The sequence below is a fragment of the Postia placenta genome (genome assembly GCF_002117355.1).
Source record: "Postia placenta MAD-698-R-SB12 unplaced genomic scaffold POSPLAscaffold_7, whole genome shotgun sequence".
In the NCBI taxonomy this organism is placed as follows: domain Eukaryota; kingdom Fungi; phylum Basidiomycota; class Agaricomycetes; order Polyporales; family Adustoporiaceae; genus Rhodonia; species Rhodonia placenta.
In genome coordinates, this window is record NW_020169838.1 from 106,110 (window position 1) to 127,261 (window position 21,152).

The 21,152-nt window shown below is 52.5% G+C and overlaps 7 protein-coding genes across 7 annotated transcripts; 4 read left to right on the forward strand and 3 right to left on the reverse strand.

The window, feature by feature from the left end:
• Window positions 1–603: 603 nt before the first annotated feature.
• On the forward strand, window positions 604–1,259 carry POSPLADRAFT_1039869 (hypothetical protein; the record flags this gene model as incomplete). The annotated part of the gene is made up of 2 exons (XM_024477609.1): window positions 604–923; window positions 978–1,259. A coding segment is annotated over one exon (234 nt), but the record flags the coding sequence as incomplete, so codon positions are not given.
• Window positions 1,260–2,841: 1,582 nt separating this feature from the next.
• Window positions 2,842–4,336, reverse strand: POSPLADRAFT_1181191 (hypothetical protein). The gene is made up of 2 exons (XM_024488818.1): window positions 4,304–4,336; window positions 2,842–4,240 (listed from the first exon to the last, which is right to left on the reverse strand). The coding sequence occupies exon 2, from the start codon at window positions 4,043–4,045 to the stop codon at window positions 2,954–2,956; it is 1,092 nt and encodes a 363-aa protein (XP_024338734.1). The 5' UTR covers window positions 4,046–4,240; window positions 4,304–4,336; the 3' UTR covers window positions 2,842–2,953.
• A 1,971-nt stretch (window positions 4,337–6,307) lies between these two features.
• On the reverse strand, window positions 6,308–7,854 carry POSPLADRAFT_1056538 (hypothetical protein; the record flags this gene model as incomplete). Its single annotated transcript, XM_024480793.1, has 9 exons — window positions 6,308–6,450; window positions 6,507–6,550; window positions 6,612–6,725; window positions 6,780–6,908; window positions 6,962–7,150; window positions 7,198–7,260; window positions 7,317–7,447; window positions 7,519–7,580; window positions 7,629–7,854. The coding sequence occupies 9 exons, from the start codon at window positions 7,852–7,854 to the stop codon at window positions 6,308–6,310; spliced, it is 1,101 nt and encodes a 366-aa protein (XP_024338735.1).
• A 2,064-nt stretch (window positions 7,855–9,918) lies between these two features.
• POSPLADRAFT_1074370 (hypothetical protein) lies at window positions 9,919–11,541 on the forward strand (the record flags this gene model as incomplete). Its single annotated transcript, XM_024482699.1, has 9 exons — window positions 9,919–10,132; window positions 10,189–10,275; window positions 10,386–10,437; window positions 10,498–10,560; window positions 10,623–10,811; window positions 10,865–10,993; window positions 11,047–11,160; window positions 11,222–11,265; window positions 11,322–11,541. 9 exons carry the CDS (start codon window positions 9,919–9,921, stop codon window positions 11,462–11,464), a joined length of 1,035 nt encoding a protein of 344 aa, XP_024338736.1. The 3' UTR covers window positions 11,465–11,541.
• Window positions 11,542–12,193: 652 nt separating this feature from the next.
• Window positions 12,194–14,021, forward strand: POSPLADRAFT_1056540 (hypothetical protein; the record flags this gene model as incomplete). Its single annotated transcript, XM_024480794.1, has 6 exons — window positions 12,194–12,402; window positions 12,460–12,559; window positions 12,612–12,786; window positions 12,841–12,917; window positions 12,974–13,047; window positions 13,106–14,021. 6 exons carry the CDS (start codon window positions 12,194–12,196, stop codon window positions 14,019–14,021), a joined length of 1,551 nt encoding a protein of 516 aa, XP_024338737.1.
• A 1,297-nt stretch (window positions 14,022–15,318) lies between these two features.
• Window positions 15,319–15,884, forward strand: POSPLADRAFT_1033713 (hypothetical protein; the record flags this gene model as incomplete). The annotated part of the gene is made up of 2 exons (XM_024476954.1): window positions 15,319–15,420; window positions 15,654–15,884. The coding sequence occupies 2 exons, from the start codon at window positions 15,319–15,321 to the stop codon at window positions 15,882–15,884; spliced, it is 333 nt and encodes a 110-aa protein (XP_024338738.1).
• Window positions 15,885–17,758: 1,874 nt separating this feature from the next.
• Window positions 17,759–19,279, reverse strand: POSPLADRAFT_1142531 (hypothetical protein; the record flags this gene model as incomplete). The annotated part of the gene is made up of 3 exons (XM_024485442.1): window positions 17,759–18,919; window positions 18,976–19,164; window positions 19,217–19,279. The coding sequence occupies 3 exons, from the start codon at window positions 19,277–19,279 to the stop codon at window positions 17,759–17,761; spliced, it is 1,413 nt and encodes a 470-aa protein (XP_024338739.1).
• Window positions 19,280–21,152: the final 1,873 nt, after the last annotated feature.

Consider the following 21,152-nt stretch of genomic DNA (forward strand, 5'->3'; position numbering starts at 1 on the left):
CCTTCACAACTGGTGAGTTCTTTCTTTGAGTAGCTGTTGCTTTCAATGCCGGAGAAAGGAAGATGGCGGAGTGTTACATTGCGTGTAGAATGCCATGTGAATTTCCTTCCGATGGAACGATTCTCCGCTATGCCTTCTTGTGTACCTATCTCAAAGATGCCATTGTAGCGCCTTCTAGATGTGTGCGCCGAAAATACTTTTGCGTTGCAACAGCCTCTTTTCTACAACAATACTGAGTAGCACGAAATCTCCAGATGTGAAAATGACGGGAGAGGAGGACCACTGACAGTTACCCACCAACGACTGGCTAACTTCTCGATTCGGAGTGCGCTGCTCTCCGCGATCCCATATCATCGGAAGCTGGACAATGGGACCCACGGAACGCGGCCCTATAAGGCTTCCCTTTCATCCCAGCTTGTCCTGTTGTTCTCGTCGCTGCGCAGTAAGCTGGGCATCAGTAATTTGTTCTACCTCGCATGCGACTGATACCATGCTGAGAACACGTTTTGACAAAAGATGAACCTGTCTTCTTTCGGCGCGAGAAGCTCACGCGGCACCACTCAGTCTCCATCGTGGCACCAAGTGCTCTCAGACAGGCGTGTCATCTTAGCATGTGTCCGTTCAGAGCGCGCGCCTTCCAAATCTACTGTCTCCTACTTGTCATAGACTGAATGGTTTGCCGTACACCACTCCTACGGCATCCCGCTGTCTACGCATGTGCCGAAAAACTCGAAAGCATTCTTTAGTGGCCATTGGCAGCTGCCGGACAAGCCAAGTAAGCGATACTAACTAGACCGTGTAGAGGTAAGCGTATTATGTGCTACAGTCAACAATGAGAGGGCAAATTTAAGAATCAGGAGGGAGGGAGTAGGATATGACTTTTTGAACAACTCGTGTCGCCGCAACGGACGAGGTCAATCTGACTAGGAGACATGAAGTCAACAATTTGTCTCCAAAAGAATAGGTCCTGACCAGATGAAGTTTGTCTGACGCGCTGCTGTGCGAGAGGACTCGTGTCTAGGCATCTCAACACTACATCCTTGGCACCTCGCTGGCAGCCTAGTCTATATCCTACGCAGTCTCGAGCAAGCCAGCGATTGAGCCGCACGTTGAGACGATCGAGCGTTACACCCTACGAGTGTATAGTTGACGCCCTTCCACCGCTGAAGTTCTTGAAGCTTGCGTCTCAAAGTCGCAGTAGAGGGGTGTAGATGCCGTCAGAGAGCTGAAGAACACTTGTCTCTTGCAACCAAGCGGCATCAATTCGAACCTTCAAAAATACAATAGATGCCCCCTGCCGTCGTGGCCTCAAAACATCATATTATCTTTGTGTCGGGCACGAGGTGTCGGGTAAACTCACCGGGACAGCGAGGTGGTCGCATATAGCGCAAAGCTTCTACTCTATATCCACTAGTGGGTAACTGCTGTCAAGTCGACGGACCTGGAACATTTTAGTATCGTCTTGTCCACGTCGAGAAGAAGGATTCTCACAGAGAGGAAGCAGTCAGGCAGGTGACCAACGCCGAGGAGAGTGTCGCACCACAGCAGACTCCGAAAATCAGGAGCTGCGTTCATGCCCGTGGCCGTTAATGTAGACGGCGCTGTGATGCTACAACAATCACACCAGCGGAGTGGCCGATGATGCAGGAAGTTGTGAGGTGCTAAGCACTACGCATGGGTAGCTGGTATATCTGGTCAATATAATATATCAGGAATCAAGACCACCGGAAAGCTGCATTGAGGTGAGCTGTTGCTCCATACATATCAGGACATCCCGTCATGACGTGGAAGATGGAGAATAAATTCAGTTTCAGTCGCTCTCCATGGGAATTCATGAAGGCTCCATACCTTTAATCTACGAGATTAAATTTCAGGGGTTTATAAGCGGATAGTAGGTGCCAGAATGGTCAGGAGACGCAGAGCTTGGCAGAACACCGCCTCAGAACCATGCCACATTGCACAAATGGGGAGGAAGAGCGCACAAGTTGAGGTTGTTGGCTTGCAGCCATTGTTCATACCGGAGGAAGCCGAGAGCCCACGTGGTAAACGCGGCCCTCTTGTCTGAGCAACTCAGAAAATCTTCCTGTTCCAGTCATGCTGCTGCATGTCGCTGTGAACATGCTACGCTAATTTGAGCAAGGAAAATCATGTAGCACAGACGTGGAGCTTGAATTCTTCCTCCGCCACGAGATGCATAACACTGACTTCTGACTTCGTAGGTACCATACTCTCCCAACTGAATACTGCGACGCAACAGACCTGAGGATACCCATTCCCTCCCACTTGTGGACTACTAGAACGGCGGAGCTGGATTACGCTCGGTCTCAAACTGCTAGTGTAGCCTTGGCCTCGAGTACTTTCGTCCGAGTATGCCGGTAGACGCGCATGCAGTCTTCCTCACGGGTTGACCACGTACTCTACTATAGCGGCCACCGCATCCCGCCAACTTGATCAACGACAACCTCTTGATTACTAGATGGCTACCCTGTACTCGGCAAAAAGATATGTCACGACGCTGCAGGATCAACGTGAATAGCAGAACGTTCAATAGGAGATAGTCGAGCAGAAACCAACATGGAAACGGCGGATACCGTAGTCAGCACGGAAATATACCCGTACACACAGCGTGTATATCCAAGGAGTGAAAATTCGCGCAAAGTCTGAACGTTAGTACCGAGGGCAGTTTGAGCCAACTAGAGTAAGAGACTGCGTAAATGTGACTGATAGCATGTATCTGTCCTAAGATCCCTGCGAACAGTATTTTGGACGCCATTATTAGGTCACAGTAAGCATTGAAAAAGCCAAAAGTACAAAACGCTGTGCAACGTCGCGAGGTCTCACATTGGAGCTACGCACTATGTATGGATGACTGGCATGTCTGAAACGGTGGATGCAGTGGTCAGAATGGAGGTATTTCAGTGGGGAGATGCGAAGGTTGAGTGATCACTCAAAGTCAATGAATCATGCCTCCATCCTCGTCCCCCGATTCGGTCCCACTGTCCTCCTGGTCGTTCCCGCCCAGGCTACACCACTCCTGCTGTAGAGCCCCGCCGCTTGGACTCCCGCTCGAAACACCGTTCGTCGTATCCTCCTTGCCACTCTGAAGCGCTGCTCGCTTCTCCAGCCCCCGCAAGTACTTCGTACACGCCGCCGGCATCTCCATGCAATGCCGCCTCAACGCATCCTTGCGATTGAATCCTCTCCCGCAACTGTCGCAGAAGTGCTGCGCAGGCGCTTTCTTCTCACCTGGGCCAGCGCAGATGTCCATGTGACGTCTCAGGTCGAACGACCGGCTGAAGCTCTTCTCGCACATAGGCTGCGAACAGCAGTACTTCTTGACCGCCCGGGGCTTCTTCCGTCCTCGCCTGCTTCTCTTTGGTCCGTCGTCCGCGCACACACCGTTGGGACTGTCAGAGAGCCTCCCGCGTGCGTGCTGGGCCTGGGCCTTGCGCTTTCGAGCCGAGGGACGAGGCCTGGGAACGGATGTATCTCCGTCGTCGTCGTCAGCATCTGCGTACGTGACTTTGCCTCTCGAGCGTAGATATCGCACAGGCTTCCGTCTAGGTGACCGCGGAGGTGTTGATCTCTTGGTATTCGGAGTCTCCTGTGCCCGCCCATGTGATCGAGTGATTCGTGGGCTCGCAGACGGCGAGCGTTCAGTCCGAGACCCGTATGTGCCAATCGCCTTATCCGCGTCCGGCGCCTTGTCATCATTGTCACTACCCGTGGATCTATCCATGCCAGGGCTGTCGTGCCGCTCGCATCCTCTTGTCGGATCTATCACATGCACGTCCATCGGGGAGGCAGATCGTATACTAGTTGTGGGTGGGATGAACATGGGCGGTATCATCGTCTCGCTGCGGCAGCTTGCTCCATCATCGTGTGGCGAGAGAATAGGTGTGGAACACAATCTCGACATCCCTGCAAGCAGAGGGGAGTGCGGATCAGATGTTGCGGGCATGGGCATGGGTGAGGGCACCGGAACGGGAACGGGAACGGGCACGTGTATGGGCAAGGAACTTGCAGTGGACGGCGAGTCAGACATATGCGACTGATCGCGGCAGCGCTGAAGGCTGCAGGACGGCGAGTCCGAGAGCGGGAATGTCGGAGCCGTCAACGAGGTGGTCGTGGATTCAGCCGAAGCCTGAGTGTAGCGGTTCCATTCGCAGTCATCCCAATGCGGGAGCGTTGGGTCGACCAAAGTTCGTATCGTGGGAATCCGAAAAGATGCCCCCGCTACCTTAGTAGAGGAATGGTACGAAAATCAGCAAGCTCATACGTAAAGGCGAATGAGTCGACGCGCCTGCAATCCCTCGTCCAGCCAAGAGTTAGCAGCATCCGGCACGTTGAAGAGTCCTAGATATCCTCGCGTGCTGCGATAGTCCGTGCGCCGAAAGGGGCGCGCTGGAGGATAACGACCTCCTAGTATGCAGACTGCCTGTTCGATATTGCACGAGGGCGCTGCGCATGCCCGTGATGAGGGGTAGAGATGATGTCCCAGATCCCGAGAGTTGACGGTTGTGCTGTCCTTATCGGACCACATCAGGAGGACTTGCCGTTGGTGCTGTATTGATCGATCAATGTTTCAATCACACTGCGTGATCAGCAATACATACTACAAGTGTGGCGTCTTCAGACCTCGCCTCCTTCAGGTCGGAAAGGGCATCAAGATGAGAATTCAGGCGTATTTATCGATCAAAACTGCAATCAGCACGACACTGACGATGATTTGAGAGTGAAAATGGGAGTCTATAGGTGGCCTCGCTCACGGCACGTTCAGGATAGTTTGCACTGCGACGCTCGAGGCTGTGACGGCGAGACGGCGAACCGTGAGAACGAAACATGACCAAATGAGGAAGCGCACGTGGGTAGTGAATTGTAGATGTCGCTGTAGAGAGCTCAAGCGTCTTTCACCCCGAAAAATGTTTACTGAACTGCATAACATGCTGCATAGATTTGGGGAGCATTATAGCTAACCTGTGCTCATTGATTGACCAGATGATGCTGGGTTGATGCTGCTTCACACTCGTGAACCGTATAGTCACTGATCAGTACGTCTAATATTTTGCGCAGCTATAGTTGTTGCTTGTCGAGTTCGACATGGTACATGATCGCAACAAGGCTTAATTGTTGACTTTTGGGTATGTCGGGCAAGCGTCGCTGCCGGCCCAAGTCACGTGGTCATGCGCCGGTGTGGGAATAGGACTTATGTAGGCGTCGCGCGCCGTAGGTAGCCCCATCGGTTTGTAACCTTATCCACCTTTGATCCCTGTCCATCGAGGACGTTGTCTTCCGGCGCTCTTTCCGGCGTCGTTCTCACATTAATAACCTTCGACGCACTACAATTACCGCGAATTATTGTGCGGTATTACATAATCTCCATGAAGGTGAGATACAGGAGCAGACATAATGACTCGATCAGTCGACATAAAATCAGAACTCCTACATAGCTACACGGAGTCGCAAATGCTGACTTATAATACCTCGGAGACACTAGTGTTCTTCAGTGAAAGCAGACATCTAGATTTAGGATAATCTTGATGATGACATACTGACCTCCGGCCTTAGCGCGGGATTGTAATCGGGTGGTTAGGCAGCCCTTGACCTACTGCGCAAGCCTCGGTGGAATGATAGGCGGCGCCTGCACTTCATTAACATTGTCAATAGTCCGCGTGCGCTGTCTCGATGCAGAAGTTCATGCCTTCGACAGGACAAAGGGTGCGAATCGTCAGTGTTCCCTGTAGAAGGCACGCATCACTTGATGAGAGCATAATGCCACTGATCATGCGTTCCACAGAGACCGCTGTTCTACCCGCGCTCTCGCCCATTGTGTCTGCATCGTATAATAGTCTGCGAGAGGCCCGTTGCACCCATGAGCTTCGACGAATGCAAGGCAAACGCGGATCAATCTGCGTCTCTCGTCGTCAATTAGATCCTTTATATTCGTTACACTGCGATTGACTTTGGGTGTACTGTCATTGCAGCCCGGGGCGTGCAGCCTTGTCACCCCTTCCAAACGAGACAAGCAGTGAATCAAACAGTCCTGCGCAGCGAGAGCCGTCGTCCACCGTCACGAACTTTATCGTTGGGCACACTGGGGAAGGCATGCAGGACGGCAGACACCTCATCCCTGCAGTCCGATAGACACAGATCGATGACCTTCGACCATGCCATCAAACAGCTCAAGCGCGCTCTATGCTAGACCATGTCCGCTTCGGGATTAGCCACATACACACAGTGATAGCGCTGTTAGCATTGGTTATTACACGGAGACGTACAATTTCGCAGCCTTGCACACTCATTTACATTATTGTGTCACCTTGAACCCGAAGATACGCTTCTTCTGCCCCAATGCCTCTCGACGCGACTTGGAGTTCGGATCAAAGTAGGGCTTCTCACCCAATGAAACAACACGATCGCCCTCTCGGTGGTCGTCGTAGTCGCGTGTGACTGGAACAGCTATATCAGAGTGGCGCTCCGTGATGCGTGTTGGTGTAACCACTCACTGTTGTGGAACGACGCAGAGTTGGCCCATATCGCAACGTCATTCCTGCGCATCGGACAGCAGTCCATAAGTCACCTATACAACCGAAGGCATCGCTGACACTCACTTGCTCCACTTGAAGCGTACTTGAAGATCGTGATTGTCGCTGACCAGTCTGAAGAGGTAGTCGAGCGTAGCGTCGGACTCGTCCTTCGTCAGCTCGAGAATCCGCCGGGTAAAGCTGTTCAAACGTTCAAGCCCCGATGTTCCGGACGTTGCTTACGCAGCAACTCACTTCTTGTTCACGAATAATGCCTTCCACCCCGTCACAGGATTCGTGCGGATCACAGGATGCACAGTGCGCAAGTCTGTACCGACGTTTTCAGGATTTCCACGCGGGCCCTCGTGGAGCGTTTTCCCCTGCCTACCTCACGTATCGGCTCATGTGGACAACACACATGTCTCAGACGCGCTTACCTCTCAACGTAGCTTTTGAAGAATGTCGCTTCGTGTACGGCCGTCAGGCCCTCGAGGTGCTTCGCCAACGCCGGGCTGAGTCGGTCGTACGCCTCGTATCCGCTCGCCCAGAGGGTATCGCCTCCGGTCTCCGGCAAGGTATGAATCTTCAAGATGGCAAAATCTGAGGGGACCGGCTCGAATGTGATGCTGGACAGCGTCAGGTATTCGTTCCGCATGCACGACAAAGCACTCACTCTGAATGCCATTCTCTCGTGGCGAATTGTGATACATCCAAATCGTCCTCAAGCTCTATTTGTCTATAACCAGTGTTAGTGAACACGTTCAACATTGTTTGAGCCAAGTAGACGCTCACTTGTGTTTCGCTGATGTGATAACATGAATCTCAGGACCAGACTCAACTTTCTCCTGAGTGGTTATCGTGGGGTGAATGTGCAATCCCGACTCCTTTGGCCGGCCTGACAGGACGCCAAGCTTGTTCCCGAGCTGTTACGGCCGTTCAAGCCCCGTTTCTGCAGCCAGCCAGCCAGCCAGCCAGCCAGATCACTGGAACATACCACTTTCTGCTGTTCGAGGTCAATGTCCTGGTTTTTGAAGAATACAACGTTCCTCTGCGACACTGTAACCGAGGTCAGTTAGCCGTGCATCAGCCAGACACGCTTCAGACACTCGCCAATGATCGCAAGCTCCCTGATCAGCTCATCTGCATTCTCCGCTTTGAGCAGGTCCGTCAACTGCACGTTCGAGTACTCGCGCCCGATGACAGGCGTGAGCTCGGCGAACTCGTACTTGTCGAAAGCTCCTGTCGGCTTCAGAGGCTCGGTCGATGCGCGCACCGAGAGTCTGGAGAACGTCTCCGTGAGAGTACTAGTAGCGATTGCAGTGTTCGACATTGTTGTGAGCGCTCGGAATGTGTAGTGTGTCGATCGAAGCGATCTTGTGAGAACAGGTGATGTTTATATCGCCTAAGGTCAACAGTATCACCACCCCGTCTAAATGCCGCGGACATCGCGAATATTGAACGCTGTACGCATTGACCAGTCTCGGCCCCGTTATCTATGGCACAATAGCCAGCTCGAATGTCGTTACGCGAGACGTTGACTCCAGCGACCCAATTACACATTCGATGTTCGTGGCGTCTACATCGGGCCGGGATGGGGCCGCGATCGACTGCGCGGCTTGGACAACGAACTCCACGACGTGCCCTGCCAGAGTCGTGTGTCCCAGAATCACGCCTTCGTAACGTCAGATTGCATTACTCCCAAGCAATGGGCATGAGGTTAGATCGATAACGCACGAGCTCGGTGAGAACGCTATCGCGATGCGTTATCTGCCGATGATGTGTTGAGCTTCGTGCTTGTGAGTACAAAGTTCAAGCCTAGGAGGACATTTCCTTGTAGGCCAGACATACGCACCATCGTGTGCGGACGCGCCGTACCACGTCTACACGAAGACAGACATGAAAGGGTGGTTGTTTGGTCTCTGTGGCTATCGATTATATGCTCTCTAACCACTTTTCCCAGTGCGCCTTTTACTACCCACGTTACGTGGGTTATTCTCTAACGACATCTTTGTACTATTTGTGTTTCGTTATATTTTCTTCGTTATATACGTTTAATCGTGATTGGGAAACTCCGTCCGCGTGAATACGAGCAGCGAGCAATGCATGTGTCATGTTCCGAATGTGTTGTTTACTCGCCGTCTTGAGGCAGACCACCATGCTTGAAGCTTACCAAAGTGTGCCATGTATCGTCGCAACATGTGCGTCTCACAGCATGCATTGTTTGATTTAGTCATCAACATAAGCAAGGACTAAGGGCGCTCTCGCACGCGAAGCTCGTCAATCTTAATTTGGACGTGCTTGAGATGATTTTAGACAACCTGCATGAAATCGTTACATCGTTGCAAAGCATCAGGCACTTACATTATGGATGGTTCTGTGTTTATTCGAGGAGACAGAATTTTGCCAAGCACGTAATTAGAGCGCCGATACAGCGCTGCGCTTGACCTGACTCCATTATTCGCTGTATCTGATCTCCGTTTGCTTGAAAACTCTGCAGGTTGCATACATGGAGCAAGTGAAGTCAATTTCAGAAGGCGCGAGTCGCTACGAAACCCGTCCTCTGGTCAAACAGTGCCAAGCACATTAGATCGCCATCCTAGATTAGATAGCTTCGTTAAAGCGAGATGGTTCACAAATCGCAACACGTCGCTCATAACTAGCTCGCCATAATCTCTTCGCTGTCTTATGTCAAGCCTTGTATCGACCGCTTGCCACGCGTCTTCTGAGTCCTAGTGGCTCCGTGTGGTCGGCGTATCTATAAACTGGCCCCTCAAGAACACGACTGCGTCCCTGGTCGCTGGCAAAATGCAATTATTGGGCTACGTTTCTCTTGGATTCGGTACCATCCTTCGTTGTCCTGCAGTTCGAGAATAGCCTTTTGTTGTGGATGATTGCATACATCAGGAAAGAGTGCTCCAGATGCCTTGTCGTATCGGAGGCAACAGTCTCTTTCTTTTCCTTATTCGCTGCCTACTGCTCACTATCCATGAACTTGAAGATAAGCGACATCGCAGCACATTCCTCAGTATCATTAATAACTGTAAGGCACCTTGAATAGATATGGCCATACTGTGGCCGTAAATCGCTGTCTAAGTTCGACGGGGACCCGGCGTCCCTGATCTCAACTCAGACTGGCATGTATTCTCTTCTTTCTTTCTGAGTTTATCCACCTAGCGTTATCAATGACGACCCATGACCATTGTGTGCGACGACATCGGTATGGGCTCTAATGCCATAGATAACGACGCTCCTGCCTGCTTGACGCACTCGTCATGCGATATTTCGTGATGTCTAGACTACTGAGAAGGCATCGAGCTGTCTATTTAAGAGTGCTATCTTTCGTCTCTGTCGTTGTTCATACACGCACTTCGCAGACCGAGCGTACACTACAACAATGTCCAGCACTGCCACTACCACTCTCACTGAGACCTTCTCGAAGCTCTCGGTACGCGCCTCTACCGAGCCATTGAAGCCAACAGGCGCACTCGACAAATATGACTTCGTCGACATCACGCCTGTCATCGGGCGCGAATACCCGAATGTGCAGTTGACCGATCTGCTAAATGCAGAGGATGCAGACGAGCTGATCAGAGAGCTGGCGATAATCGGTGAGTACATACGAAGCTGAAGTAGCTATTGAGCGTTTCTGACAGGCGGAGTACAGTGTCGCAGCGCAATGTGGTGTTCTTTAGAAACCAGAACATTGAGATTGAGCAGCAGAAAAAGGCACATCCAGCTCTGTCCCTTCACTGTGCGTGGGCTGACTATCGTGTCGTACACAGCTAGGAAACAGGCTTGGCATCCTATCGGGTCGTCCGAAGGAGTCGGGGTTGCATATTCATCCAACCGTGACAACGCAAGCGAAGATAGAGTCTGGTCCCGAGATTCATGTTATCTCCTCAACGAAGTTCAAGTCAGTGTACCTTCAACTCAAGTGGAATAGAGAGCCTCACCAAAAAAGTTGATAATACAGGCAACTAGAGCAGCAGGATAATTTCGATCTGTCACAGCTCGCATCTAGGGGTTGGCACTCAGAGTGAGTGCTTACTCTGTAGCGGTACAGAGCAGCGTGTCTGATCATTGGCGCATCATGCTCAGCATCACCTTCGAGCCCGTACCTTCGGATTTTGCTATCCTGAAGATCCATACGCTGCCGGAGACTGGTGGTGACACTGTCTGGGCAAGTGGATACGAGGCGTACGACCGCCTGAGCCCTGCGCTGGCAAAGCATCTCGAAGGCCTGACGGCAATTCATGAGGCATCGAAGTTCAAGCGTTATGTCGAGTCGTAAGTACCCGCCAGTGCGATGATTGGGACCTCTCATGCGGACTGCATTATAGACATGGGAAGACGCTTTATGATGGCGAGCGGGGAAACCCAGAGAATGTGGGAGCAGACTTGCGAGCTGTCCACCCCGTCATCCGCACCAACCCTGTAACTGGCTGGAAGGCGCTGTTCGTAAACAAGAAGTGAGTGGCTCGCCGGCGTCGATCCGAACTCTGCAGCTGATTGAATAAAACAGCTTCACTCGCCGGATACTCGAGCTTACCAAGGACGAATCTGATGCTACCCTCGACTATCTGTTTAAGCTGGTGAACGACAACCATGATCTGCAAGTCCGCTTCAAGTGGAACAAGTCAGTCTCAAGCTCTGGCATCCGAATTGCCGTTTACTCACATACATCACTCTTCTCACAGAAACGACGTTGCTATCTGGGCCAATCCTGCTACGTTCCACAACGGTATGTGGTAGGGTAGAATCGTAACGTAGACTTGGGCGCTGATGTGACAACCGCAGTGACTCGTGACTACGACGACCTGCGGGAGGGCGATCGGGTGGTTTCACTCGGCGAGAGGCCATACTATGATCCGAACTCCAAGTCACGACGGGATGCACTCGGACAAAAGAAGCGCATCTTTGGGTTTCAAGTTACCCAGTGAAATATTAAATCTTTCATAGATAAACTGCTGTAGCGTATACATAGCGAGTGTTGCTCTCGAACGCATGTGTCTGATCCAATTGTTGTTCGCGCACAGAATTGAGGCCGCCAGAGGGCTGTATGTATATCGTAAGAATAATCGCTGCCGCTAGGCATCGACTATCACAATCGTCGATCAGCCGGTTCAAGATGAAAGATATTTAAGCTTGATGAGAGATGTACTTTTTTGACGTTTATTATCGCTCACCATGAGCGGCAATATGTGCGCCTATTCCGCCTTTGCGGCAGGAAGGTTCCTCCGTGGCGGATACAGTTCGCGCAGATCGTGATGTCGACCCGAGTATGCTTGTGAGAGCCGCCTATACATCAAGCGATCCTGTACACACCCATATAGCAAGCACCAAGTGCGCGCAGTATCATGCAGGTCGATGGGGAAGCTTGGACCCACCATATGCATAATTGGCACAGCTACGATATGGTGGTGTGAAGCGTTCTCTCCTATTTCGAATACGGAGTTCCTTACCCACCTATCCATAGTTGTCATGCATGATTGGACGTTATTCAAAGCATAAGTTGACCTTTCTTTACGAACTATGCGACGGTGCTCGTCAAAAAGCGTGCGGAGCTTGAAAACCAACAAAGCGCTGGGTCCACCTATAATCATCCGCGACTCAAAGCGCTTTGCCCTCCATTATCTCTCGCTCCCCCATCCACACCCACAACTACCATCATGCCCTTTCATATCCTACGAGAACTCGAAGCTCACCTCAAGGACGCTTCTTTCGGCGCGAAAGACACTGCCGTCTTCGTGAACACCAATGAGGCTGTCGCCACTTCCAATAATCGCGACCTGCCCTTCGCAGCCACAATTGCAAAATTTGGCTACTCCGTCGCCATCAAAGCGAGGACCCAAGCAGTGGAACTCGTTCTGTCGCATCTGTAAGCAATTGTACCGCGCCTTGTAATATTGATTGTAGGGCTTATGGGGCCCTTCAGCTTTGTGGCCCGTGAGCTTGACGCCGACGACATCTCCACTCCCATCGTGGAGTCCTTCAATACCCTACACGAAGCATTTGCATATGGGGCTGCTTTAGTGGTGTGTGATGCTCACCTCCTGCGCTTGCCACAAGTGCTGACCTGTGGCCTAGCGCGAGGACAAGGTGCTTGTCGTCTGGTCGGACAAGAAGGAGGACATCATCAACGAATTCCGCCACAGAGAGCATAGGCTACAGCACCTCACTGGACTATGCACCTGTGGCGCCATACCACGACGTCCCTTACTCGATGTAGCAAATTGCGGCGAACCAGTTGCTTGGTCGTCAGGTGCGTCAGTTCATCGTTCGTAGGATCTTGACCTTCTAACGTCTGTATGTGAAGCACACCCTGCATCCGGCGTATACGACGGATTGTTCGACAAAGCTCTGCAGGAACGTTTGTCAGACAAGACGCCGAGCGTATGTACAATCTCTCACATATGGGGTCCTGTAGCTCGCGTTGAATCCTGATCCAGTCTTCCAAGCTGGCAGTCCGCGAGTCGACGACATACCGTGCGTTATCGTGGAACGCGCCACCAAACGCCCACAGGTGAGTGTTTCAGCGTCGCCTCACCCTTGTTCTTCTTCCTAACAGGCGCATCTGACAGACGTATAATGGGTGAGGACGATCCAGAGATCGTACCAAGCCGTACCTCACGCAAGAATGCCGCCCGGAGCACACATCCGTCCAAACGGAAAAGGGGACAGGTGGAGGTCCTCGAAGCCACTTCTGCCGTTTCTTCAAGCCCACGTGCGATGGGCAAAAATCAGATCACCGCCATACATAGCGAGGCCGCTCCTGACGAGGACACGAATTCTGGCAGTGGAAATCAGAAAATAAAGATGCATGCGTGTCCTGTGCATGATGCAGGCCCGTCGCATGCTCGCTCCGATCTGGCACCACGCGTGCAGACCGAGAGGTTGTCATCCCCGAAACCAGGCACTCTGGAGAAGGAAAAAGAGCGTGAGGTATCTCTTGCTGGAGTACCCCCACAGCCCACGGAAGGGAGGAAACCCTCGCCTCCGAGACTCACGGCAACTGATAAAGGAAAGGGGCGTGCCGTCGACTCTCCTGACGGTGGCGGTGGCGCTGAACCCGGGCCATCAACAAATATGCGGGAGCGCACACAGTCCACCAGGAAGTCGAAGCGAAAGGTGAACGACCACGATGACGATCCCTACGCAGACGCCGCGGACCAAAGGCGATTGAAGAGGCAAAAACAGGCGTCAATGACGTCTGCATCGGGGAGCACGGTGCGCTGCATATGCACACATCCCGGCTGCCAAAAGACATATGGGCGCGAGAAGGACATGGTGCGTCATCGCAAGACCCATGGTGCGCCAACCAACTTCTGCGAGTGGTGCGGCAAAGGCTTTGGTCGGCTCGACGTGCTGCGACGGCATTGCAGAGAGAGACACGAGGATCATCAGGGAGAGCAGGACGAAGCCGTGGTGGAGGGTGATGACGAGAACAAAGATGATGGGGGCGAAGAGTGCAGCTGGATGAAGAGTGAGGAGATTTAAGCCGAGGATGAAGACTCGCCCAAAGGCCGGCACATTGGTGTCTGGGATGACGGCGATTGAGTAGGAGACTCACGACCTGATGTACCACGGTGACATCACCTTTACAACACCCTACCCTCGCGGTCTCTTTGGTTTGTTTTGCGCCCTCATACGCCTCTCGCCTCTGCGCTGCTTGCTTTTCGAGATGAAGGGCTGGTTAGGAGGAAAGACCCAGGTATGTGAAGCAATGTACAACGAGATAATGCTGGAGACTGACGGAGGAAATCGCAGATTCAGAAGGACATGGCGAAATGCTGGAAGCCTCAGGCAGATGAACAACAAAACGATCATTGTTAGGGGTGAAAGTCCCCATCGTGCAATTACACCAAACCGCATGCGTGGAGATAGGTGCTTTCAAAGTTTGGCATACGGGAGCTTGGATACATCGCGCACCACGGCCAAGCGCACTCTGTGCAATGTTGAGCACCGTCGTCAAGGCGTATGACACCACATCCAGTAGCCCTTGTTGCCCAACGTAGCTAAGGATTAGAAAATCTTGTGATTTTCAGCAAACCTTCCGGCCAAAGACGGTGGTCCTTGTCATACAACCGAGGTAGCATACATGGATGAGCCTTATTTCCCCTAGGCAGCCTACAATAGAGCGCCCTTTTTGATGGTCAGAGGATGGGCACTCTAGGATGAGCCTGATGCGACCTCCTTCAGTGTAATTCTACCATGTGGACTTCGAAATCTAGTGAATGGTATCGTGTTCTTCGTATTCTTGCTTGGTAAGAACTACGGCTTGGTGTATTTAAAGATCAACAGAGACTTTGATAAACAAGCTGAGCAGTATGTCGCTTGGAACAGTGAGCGCGGAGGTGGTACGCGGCGACCGACGGCGTAGGCCGGGCCGTGGGCGTGTATTTCCCTTTTCGTCCGGTCTTCCACATCCACTGATTAGCGCTTCAATCAGGCCGCATACGTATACCGCACCGCCGTATCTTTCCAGTCGGACTTGAGTCTGGGCCCCCTGCGTGGCGATCTACACGATGTCGTCCGTGTTAGCCTTAAATCATGAGGTTTTTCGAGTCGTTCGATTGGACTACGATTACGTGCATTCGCCCCCGCTTCATGTTCGTTTTCCTGGTCTCCATCATATATATGCCCAGACGCATGAAAACCTCACAGCTCAGGGCGCATCGACGCAAGAGAAAATACCGTGTGCTGACTGTTGAGAAGCGGTACGATGTGCTGCCATCGTCAATTGTTAGATGAACACATAGTGCAATATTCACAATGGCGCAGAGCGGAAAGTAAAATGTCGCGCGTCCAATTCACGGGAGTATTGAGTAGCGAACGCAAGTGTATTCTGAGCGTAGTAACTGCATATACAAATGATCTACACACCTGGAGAGCCACGGTGAGTAGCGAACGTGAACCGTACACAGGAAGAATTGAACGTATGCATCAGCACAGCAGGAACGGCCGTCACCCCTAGTTGTATTGTACAGCGAACGGACAGAGAACCAAGGTAAGTAAATACTGCATTCTACTAATCTCACCAGCGACCATCCAAAGAATGCGTCTGGACAGACCTAGTGAAGAGCATCTGATATCTCCCAACTCCTTCCGCCTGTATGACCCTCGTCGTAGCCGCTTGGGGATCGGACAGATTCGATACCCGGCCTTGAAAATTGCATCGACATGGGTGGGCCATTTGCGACCGTGCTATACGGCGCCTCCATACTGCACCAGGAGCATGGATACTGTGAACGCGGATCGGTAGCGTGCGAACCTACGGACGGCGAGGAGCGTACGACAGGAAGCCAGGATGCATCAGGAAGACCGCCTGCGGGAGCTAGCCACGTTTCCAAACCGGTATAAGGTGTGCGAGTCTTACGAATACGCAACGATGTCGATGTCGACTTCGCCTGACATGGGATCACAGCGCAAAAAAGAGCGCGTGGCCGCTACGCCGGCATCCTCATGCAGGGACTCTGAACGCTTATGGTGAGCCCGTCTTCGAACACTCTCGAGATCGATGTGATGAGTTGGAGAAGCCATCACCGCTGAGTCTCAAGGTTGGAACCGTGGGCGCTCCCCGACAGGTAATAACGCGGCGCGCAGCGCTTCATTTGCCCTTGTCTATGTCACAATCAGCATCATAGAAGTGAACTCAACGTGGAGTGAACATACACGTCATCCACAACGCAGTCTCCTCCCTCAGCCAAATCATGCCCAGTTGCAAGTGGAAGTATCGGCAGTGATGTAAGTGGGCGATGATCCTGCTTTCAGTGCGATGCTTGTGCATCCAATAGTTCGAAATTGTTGTCGTAAGCAGGGCTCAAATCCTAAAGAGATGAGTGCTCAATCTACATCTCATGTGAGGCCTGAAGCGAAATTCCTGAGACAGTGATCCTCAAGTGTCAGCCAGAAGAGTATGAACGAGTCTTCGGGCAATGGTCGGTGCTGAGCAGCAACAAACATGAAGCAGGCGACACCTGAGCAAGCCGCGTCGACAATGTGGGCGCCCATGGTTGTTTGTGTATGTTTCACGTGATTTCCTTACGAGGAAACCTTGCAGCTCCCACCGACGTCTTCCTATCTTCTCCTGCTTCGTCTCAAGCGGCTTACTCACAATCCTCGGCCTCGAGTCTATGTCTTTGCTTTGCGATAACCACGGAGATTTATGACAAAATGGACGTCCCGTCGCTCTGCGCAACAGCTGCATGATACGGGCATCGTTTGTCTTGTCGGCGCATCACGCTGGATTCGCCCGATTCCTCTACCCTATACGACGGTCTACGCGCGATTGTCTCGTTCGCGCAAGTACAACCATCTGGCACACTATGGTGCCTATGGTGAGCCACTTGATGCTCAATCAGTACGCTCTTTCATCCTTGCGACCCGTGCAGGCTACATTGCGCCTCGAGGATGTGTACTCTATCGCACTGTACATCTGGATCTGCTTACTGTGCACAGGGTGACTGGGAGCAGCCGCGCTGTGGTACAGAGACATGGCTTGCGGCGCACGTGAGATTGTACGTTTTCAGCTTATTTGGGCTTCGCACCGTCCTTTACGATTCCCAGTCTACCCCATCGGATATGGAATGCATATTCGATCATCCAACGCCGTTCATCGAAATGCCGCGCACGTACATCTTACAGTCTTGTTACTGTATTGACCGATTGACCGCCGCGTCTCGGGACCATCCCATTGGATGTGCGTGCGCCGCGACACACGAATGGCGCAGGGTTAGCCAGGGGGGAGTCAGCTACTCACCGTTGCGTTCTGCGAACATGTCTTCGAGACACTGATATACTTGCAGCGTAAAGACAGCGTGGCCGTGTCGCCGGGATACGCTCTCAGCGGACGCCCACATCTCTGCGAGGATCTGATCCCTCGGCTATCACCCTTCGTGTGCATGGCATTGTGTTCATTGAGAGTCGAGAGAATGGTTGTTAATACGATTTGAATACAAAGGGGTGTGTAAGGCAGTTGGAACCAATAATATGTCGGTTTTGCACGAATATGACTAGACTGTACAGCACCAGAACGCAGACGAGCGCAGGTACAAAGGGCAGCTGAAGCAAACAAACAGGTCGATCCGCCAAGACCGGAGACCTGTGCAGGTCGATTCGAAACAATTCAAGGTAAGTATATCCCGTCCGTGCTGCAAGACCCGTTACTCACACACCTTTATATACGGTCGTCTTCACCGCTTTCTATCACCACTCTTCCACTTCCCCTTCTTCTCCTACTCGCTCTGGTGCTTCCCCTTCTTGGCCTTCTCTTTCTTGGTCTTCTCCCTCTCGGCCTTCTCCGTCCTGGCCTTCTCCTTTTCGCAGGCGCCCGGATTTTCGATGTGCCGGCGCCAGGCGTACTCCCTGGCGAAGCCTTTCCTGCATCCGGTGCAAATTGACTCGTACTCGCCGGTGTACAGTGGACATGACCTGGTCTCCCTGTGATGCCGCCTGAGGTCTCCGTCGCGTCCGAATGTAGCTTTGCAGGCCGGATGTGGGCAAAAAAGCTGGGACTTCTTCGCAGTGGCAGCCTTGACCTGCTTCGCCCTCGGCTTCTTCGCCGAGGCAACCTTGACCTGCTTCTTCCTCGGCTTCTTCGCAGTGGCAGCCTTGACCTGCACCACCACCGGCTTCTTCGCAACGACTGCCTTGACCCGCTTCGCCCTTGGCAATTCGCCCTCGGCGCCGTCCACTGCATCATCGCCGGCGGGAGCCTTCCGCTTGCAGCCGCGGGGAGGCTGCACGTGTTGACGAATCGCACAAGCATGGGTGGATGTTGAACTACCGGGAGTGTCGGCAGGCAAGGGTCCCAACTGCTCGACCGACCTACTTGTCGACGGCTGTGCCGGCTCGCGGGGCGCAGGCCGACCAACAGTCCCTCTGGAGCTCCCTGCGTCAATCACTGTCCTCCCTTTCCTCGTGTTCGCACCGCGTTCCTTGCGCTCCACGACAGCGTTTGCGGACTTGCAGTTGCGAGTTGGTTGGGCCCGCCGGTTGTTGTGGGAGCGGTCGGTCCACCTGACGCGCGGATCGATGGCGGCGGGAAGGGGGCCGTCGGCAGTGGCGTCCACCTCTCGATGAGCGATTGAGTGTCCTGTCTCCTGCTCGTGCTGACGTGAGGTCTCTTGGTGGAACTCTGCGATAGCTCCGTCCACGCCTGTATAGTCACTTGCACGCACCAGATTTTGCTCAGCGCTCTGTACCCTCTGTCTCACAGACTGCTGCTCCTGTGGAAAATGAAGTTCCTGATGCTCGTCCTCCATTTCTGCTGGGTGACTGGAGCTTGACGTTGAGCCAAGCTCCGTATATTGAGGATGTAGCCTGCCGACGTTACCGGTCATAGTGGCCAGCTCGTCAACAGCGTTGTTGTCCTCGTATTGAGTGTTTCCCTCGTTCTGCCATGCCATGAGTATGTCAGACGGGGCAGCACTGGATACGAAATGTTACTTACGCTCGAGGTCGATGGGGTGGCCGTGTCCCAAAAGTCGGTGGGCCGCGCGTGGCGCAGCATGTCTCGGAATGGCGGGAGGTCGACGATCGGCTCTCTTGCGGAGTCGGCTGGTGTGATCGGGTTTCTACCCGCGCGTGAGTCGTCCAACAGACGGAGATGTCCGTCTGTTACCTGTGTCAGGAGGGCAAGCTACTCATAAATATATCTTTTGCTCTACTGCAGGGACAGGTGTTATGCGTACCTCCGCCGTCCAACGTGACGGCTCATCCATAACCTCATCCAGCCTGTCATGGGCAGCAGGCATCAACTCTCTCTGGTAGTCGGCGAGTTCATCCATGACTGGAGTTGTACGAGAAGGGGAAGAGCGTTGGCCTTTCCAGGGCGGTGGTCGAGGGCACAGCGGTAGTTGCTGACCTTGAATCGGCAATGTCCTGTCGGCATCGCGCGGTTCGCGGATGAGAAGCGTAATCCTGCACAGATAAGGACAATGCTCTTGGTAGGCATCTGACCGTGATATGCTTCCGAAAATGTTGAATGCCCGTATTCGCAGCACACGCCATGGTCCGTCCCTCTCGCCGACGAGTAACCATTGTTTATTTGAACCACTACATAATTCACCGTAGCAGACTACAGGTCTTGTCTGACGAATGGTGTTCTGTAAATCCACGACGGCACCCCCAGCGAATCGCTCTCAAGAGATCCAGGGCACTATGGCCTGGCGGATACACCCGGAGCCAGCGTCAGGAAGTCGGTAAGCCGCGTGGACTATGCACGTCCATTGTTCGTGCATCATCGGAGTTGGAACTGACGGCCCACGCTTCCACGGCAGGATTCCTTGTTCTCGAGCCGCAAACCTCTCAGCAGCGTATGATTACAAGTCCAAGGTTCGTAAATAGTATCTGAACAGTTCTACTGGCGCTGCTTGACAGAGCGACGAGCGAGAAGCGGCGGCGGACTCGCATAATCATGGTTGATGACGATCCTGATATCCCAATATATCGATTTCATTGTTCCCAAAAGGGCCGGCCGTGGGACCAGTGTCTTCACTCGCAGATTCGTACGTAGCACCATCGGCTTGTAATATCTACCTGCGCTCTCCACATACAGCCGTTTTTCCACCCTGAGGCTCTAGATGCTGGCATCGGACACGCTTGCCTGAACAATCGACTATCGGCTGATATTCACAGTCTACCTGAGGGTCTCTGGTACTTATATCCACGTGTATCTCAGGATGAGGGATGTAAGATCGAAAAGATGTTTCATGCCAATGGTTCAATTTCGTCCAACCATTATATTATTAGCCTATATTCTTCGCAAAGTGTCACATCGGACATGATTCTTACAGTGTGAACAAATGGCTCAAATCATCGCTTATACAGACTTACATGTAGAGCATGTAGTGAACATCCACTACGTGCTTCACATCTAAGTCTCATTCTACGATAAAAAGGAAAGTATCGCAAAACATCAGGCTGGATGTGACAGTACTCGTGGCTCGCGATCCAGGTCGTCAGACATCGATACAGCATTAGGATGTCGACGTACTGGTCGTGGGATTTCCATAAGGCGTACAGTGCCCATGTATTCCGGCTCTGCGTGTTGCCCCGGGTCGATTTCTTCAAGATTTGATTGCGTGCCTAAGCTGGTCTCGCAAATTTGTGTTGAGACAATGTAGGCACCTTATTATGTCCATTTTTTCATTGTTACTTCGGCATCTGCGACGCGTGATGCACTACATTAAGTTTTAGGGAATCAACTAGTGGGACTCTGCGAAACAACCGTGCAAAAGCTGGAGACCTGCTGACACATCAGATCAACGATCGAGATAAGGTTTTTAGCATTAGCCCATGCAGCATGTCTATTCCCGATCTATGGATACTTACTTTTTATTCACTCATGTATCATTTGGCCAAACTAATCTCATGCATCGGCTATGTAGTCTGAAAGTACTTAGATGACCTCACCGGTTAGGAAGGAGGCGCTCCGGGGCTCGCCGAGTACCACGTGTTTCGGCAATGTTGTTTCAATATCGGGCAAAGCATTCTTCCCAGTTGACTTCCGAGGTCGCGCAACCTTATCGTCTTCAGTCTCGATCCCTGCCAGATTTCTGACATATACACCATAGACATTGCTCTCAGGAGCCCCGATCCTGGGAGCTATGCCAGATTGTGAACGTT

Excerpts from the sequence above, each read along its gene's own strand:
- POSPLADRAFT_1181191 (XM_024488818.1), bottom strand. The coding sequence starts at position 4,045 with ATGTCTGACTCGCCGTCCACTGCAAGTTCCTTGCCCATACACGTGCCC.